The following is a 4,286-nucleotide window of genomic DNA, read 5'->3' as shown; positions in this document are numbered from 1 at the left end:
CTTAATAAAGAGATAAAGGAGTTAGATACCTAAGGATGGGAAAATAATTGAGGCACATCTTCCATAAATATTATGAGAAAACTAAGATAAACGAAAAATTATTGAAGTTGTTATGTTAAGAAAAAGACAAGATAAATTTATTGAATAATGTGTTCTCTCACTTTTTTAATATTATATAATTTATCTTTTTCTTAATATAACAACTATTCATTTGTCATGTAACATGACAAATGCATTTCTTTTATATTTTATATTTAATTATTAATTAAATATAAAAATTTCCCCCATCATATAGAGGAGAACCATATTAGAAAGAAAATTAGACATCTGGGGAAGCCCCAAGATGAGATTTATTATTGAGAAACAAGAATTCGGAGTTTGAAATCAAAGAGAATGAGATCTGTGAAGAAATTCGGCAATCCACATCATCTTATTTACTTTTTTTGCTTTGTGAGAAGATATTCATGTTTTGTTCTGTATTTTTTTATTTCATGTGTCCTTTAAGAGACTAGATCCCTTTTTCTAGCAAAAGGATGTAACTCTTCGACTCTTGGGACGAATGCTTGATTTATTCTTATTAATGTGCAATTACTTTTTCTTGATTCATTCCTTCTTCTTCTTTTTTTCTAAATGTCTACAGTTTGTTGCTCGATATATTTCTTTTGCGCTGAAATTTAGTTTCAAACGAAGTTTTTAGTCATATAATAACAGTATATACAATGATTAAGATATAAGTTACTAGAATTGGTATAATGATGATGGATTTGTGTTGTTTATATTAGATTATATGTTCAATTTTCATCAATATATCAAAAAAAATAAAATGATTAAGATATAAGCTGGAAAATTTCACACCCTAGTGAACATTTTCTCCCGATATAATGAAATTGAAATGATCGATGGAGCGTTACTCAATTGATATTACCCTACTCTTTAGGTCGAACCTCCTTGGAAAAAACAAAAAGGAGTTGAAATGGAGATTTATTAAACTGCTAATAATTGAAAGCATCAAGCAAATTGTAATATACATCAGATCAGGAACAACTTGAGATTTGAAATATTAAAATTGACTGAGCAAATCATTGTTCCACTTATTAAATCGACTCTCCCTGCATTATAATGGATGTAAAATCAATTAATACATGCATAGAATGATTAGAAAAAAATAAGTTAAAGTGAGACTAATAGTACTACATATGATGTAACTCACGGAATTATCTCAGCCAGATGTGCATGCAGGTCGTCTTGGGGGAAGCTGCTGATGTGGAGTTCTCTGTTTAGAAAACAAAAACATATACTTAAAGGATTTTATAAGAGTTATGTTGTAGGAAAAGTGATTGCGTAATGTTATAGAGATTCGTTTTGCGTGCCGTAGTTTTTTTTTTTTTTGTTTCAAAAAGTGTGGGCCCCCACAAAATGTTGTGTGTGTAGGAAACTTTGTTGTGTCATGTTAAATGATAAATGCAAACCTCATATTTAAAATATATAAGGGGGGAAATGGATAAATATAAAATAAAAGATAAACTCTTTTAAAAAATAAATTAAAAGTAATTCGTTAATATTAAAACTCTAAAATATGTACCTGTAGTTTTGGTTGCAGGGTTTCTACGGCTGCTGTGGATTGTTGATTTACTCCAACACCTTGCTGTTGAGATTAGATACCAACAAATTATAATTACTAGAAAATGAGCAGGTTTTGATTTATATATTTTACTATTTAATTTATTTCGAGGGTTTTGAATAATATCAGGAGATGTTCGAGTTTAACATTGTAAAATTCAAATATACCTTGCATAATGCCCAGTCTGCTGAATCAAAGAATGCCCTTTCATGATCCTTTTAACCCCAAAGACAAATTAAATTAGATTCAATTGGACCTTGTGAATGAGAAAGTAAAACATGGATGTGCCATTTTAGTATATGGGCTTACTTTTGATATCAAAGGCTTCTTCTTTGGGACAAGCCCACCGTACTTCTTTCCCGCTGATGTTGGCTGATATTAAATTGTTAATCCAACCAAAAGAAATAAAAGAGAATGTTATATTAGAAAATTCAAAGATGTTATAGTGTTATTATACTTTGAATTTTAGGGTCATATCTCTCCAACCACCAAATAAAATTGTGGTTAAATGAGAAAAATCATGATCATCACCACATATTTGTTAGTTCAAGAAAAAGTTATTCAACAGTCAATGCATGCTTAATGGGAAACGATTTTACCTAAGATGTTATGCGTTTGAACCCTTCATTTGAATATGTAAGAAAATAGTGAAGAAAGTTCAAATTACATTTTTTGTCAACCAAGACTAGATGTTCTAGTTTGCTTTATATAAAACTAGTCTACACCAACTCATATGTACTCGAACGACTTCATGAAATGCTGCTGAGAAAAGATAGCATTTGACTAATTCTTTAGTTAACCTAATTAGAACCTAATCTACCCTTTTATATCATCAAATTTTAAAAAGAATATGCAACTCAAAATAATCGCGCAACTGAAAAAGAAAATCTTTTTCCTCCAATATTATATATGTATATGCACACACGCGAGAGAGAATATTCGAGAAGACATTAATTACATTTATTTAAAAAAAAATAAAAAAAATCAATGATGACCATGGGAACCTCATGTTTGGGAGGAAACAAAGTTCACATGATTTGCTTGACAGCCTAACGGTTAGGCTTGTTTTGTTTTGCATAGTGAGTTTTATAAATTATTTTGTGGCATCGTTTTAGGTAGGGACCCCTTAAAACCTTATGACCGACAATTTTGGAGCTCCCACAAAATATCTTCTCGCTAAAATCTCTCATCCAATAATTATTTTTTTTTATAAATATATTTTGAAAATTGTACATATCAAGCAGGTAATAAATAAGTAATAGTCATAGATGCGTTGGTAATTTACATAAATCTCATTAACGAGTAATTGTAAAAATACTATTAGAACGTATATTAGACAGAACGAAATAAAATCAAAAGCAGAAGTAGGACATTCAATTTTCAAAATTGAATTCAAATACTGTCACCGACTTACCGTATAACTGTTATCAGTAATTAGGCATCCAAAGCAATCTTAAAAAACTTAGGTGCATGGAACCACAAACAATGATTGAAAAAGAGTACATGGGTACTATGTAATTGTAATGTACACAATGAAAAATAGACACGTGCACTTATGTCATTCAATCAACAAGAGATAGTCAGCTTTTGCAGACAAATTTTATTCCCCTGTAATTTTTGGTACCATTCATTCCCTTTACATGTGAGCGTGTGGCAATCCTATTGCAAATTTACAATGCCACACCAAACAACATTATAACATTATTCACCGCTGTGATTTAATAATTATCATTAAGCACCAGTTAGTAGTTGCTGTGAAAGAAAGCCTTCATTTGCCTAATTCACAGCCCCACTAATCAATTATTAGCAGTACCATGAAATGAAACTGGTTTTCATATTTCTAATTCGTATATAATAATGTTGTGATATTATAAGGAAAAAAAATTGAACACAGAAAAACTATGAATAAATAAAGGGTATATTGTTTCTAGGAGATAAATTTAAACATTAAACCCATAAATAAAATAAAAAAAACGAGTGAAGGGTTGGGTTAGGTACGGTACCTCAGCTTCCGGGGCAGTGAAATAGTCTTCCCTGTTACGCCCTGCCATCTCCGTTTACCTGTTCAACAAAACTAATTGATCACCCACAAATCAAAAACCAATCTTCCAAAAGTTGGAATATTAATCAATGAAATGTAACCTTTAATATGAGTTAGTTACAGAACAAGAGAAAAGGAAAACTCAGAAAGAGAGTAGAGAATAGCAACAGGGCACTCTCCCAAACAAGGAAGGGATAGCCTTTTATAGGGCCAGTGAAATTAAACACACACAAAGTAGAAAAGAAGGCATAAAAAAGTGAGTATATTGGTAATTACCTTGTGGCAAGAGAAAGGTAGAGATGCAGGGAAGAAGAGAAAGCGAGAGAGAAAAGTAGAGACAATGAGCTTATAAGGGGATTGAGTGAGAAGGTTAGATAAGAATATGCATACGCTAAAGATGCCAAGATATGGCATTTATATGAGGGAGAGGCATAGAAAGAAGCTACCAAAACAAATAATAATAATAACAATAATATAATAATAATAAGCATTTAAATTTGGATCCACTGTATCAAACATCAAATCCTAAATAAATACCAAGGACAGATTTGATGGTTGGTTTTAGGAGTTCGTGTTTTTTTTCTAATGGCTAGTTAGCATAATTTTCAACTTTTTTAGGAATTT

At 30.8% G+C, this 4,286-nt stretch overlaps 1 protein-coding gene across 2 annotated transcripts; it reads right to left on the bottom strand.

Annotated features, from left to right (window-relative positions):
• Positions 1-949: 949 nt before the first annotated feature.
• LOC133290715 (uncharacterized) lies at positions 950-4,076 on the bottom strand. 2 transcript variants are annotated; one of them, XM_061488850.1, is made up of 7 exons: positions 3,939-4,076; positions 3,625-3,682; positions 1,931-1,993; positions 1,789-1,836; positions 1,583-1,645; positions 1,211-1,273; positions 950-1,109 (listed from the first exon to the last, which is right to left on the bottom strand). In XM_061488850.1, exons 2-6 carry the CDS (start codon positions 3,670-3,672, stop codon positions 1,220-1,222), a joined length of 276 nt encoding a protein of 91 aa, XP_061344834.1. In that variant the 5' UTR covers positions 3,673-3,682; positions 3,939-4,076; the 3' UTR covers positions 950-1,109; positions 1,211-1,219. The 2 variants fall into 2 exon arrangements, with proteins under 2 accessions (XP_061344834.1, XP_061344835.1); XM_061488851.1 differs by having other exon boundaries at positions 3,625-3,695; positions 3,939-4,037.
• Between the last annotated feature and the right edge of the window lie 210 nt (positions 4,077-4,286).

Source organism: Gastrolobium bilobum, unplaced genomic scaffold (genome assembly GCF_033153095.1).
Source record: "Gastrolobium bilobum isolate Gb01-03AN ecotype WA unplaced genomic scaffold, APGP_CSIRO_Gbil_v1 utg5903, whole genome shotgun sequence".
Taxonomy (NCBI): Eukaryota; Viridiplantae; Streptophyta; class Magnoliopsida; order Fabales; family Fabaceae; genus Gastrolobium; species Gastrolobium bilobum.
The sequence above is the reverse complement of the archived record's forward strand: the minus strand, read 5'-3'. Positions and strand labels throughout refer to the sequence as shown.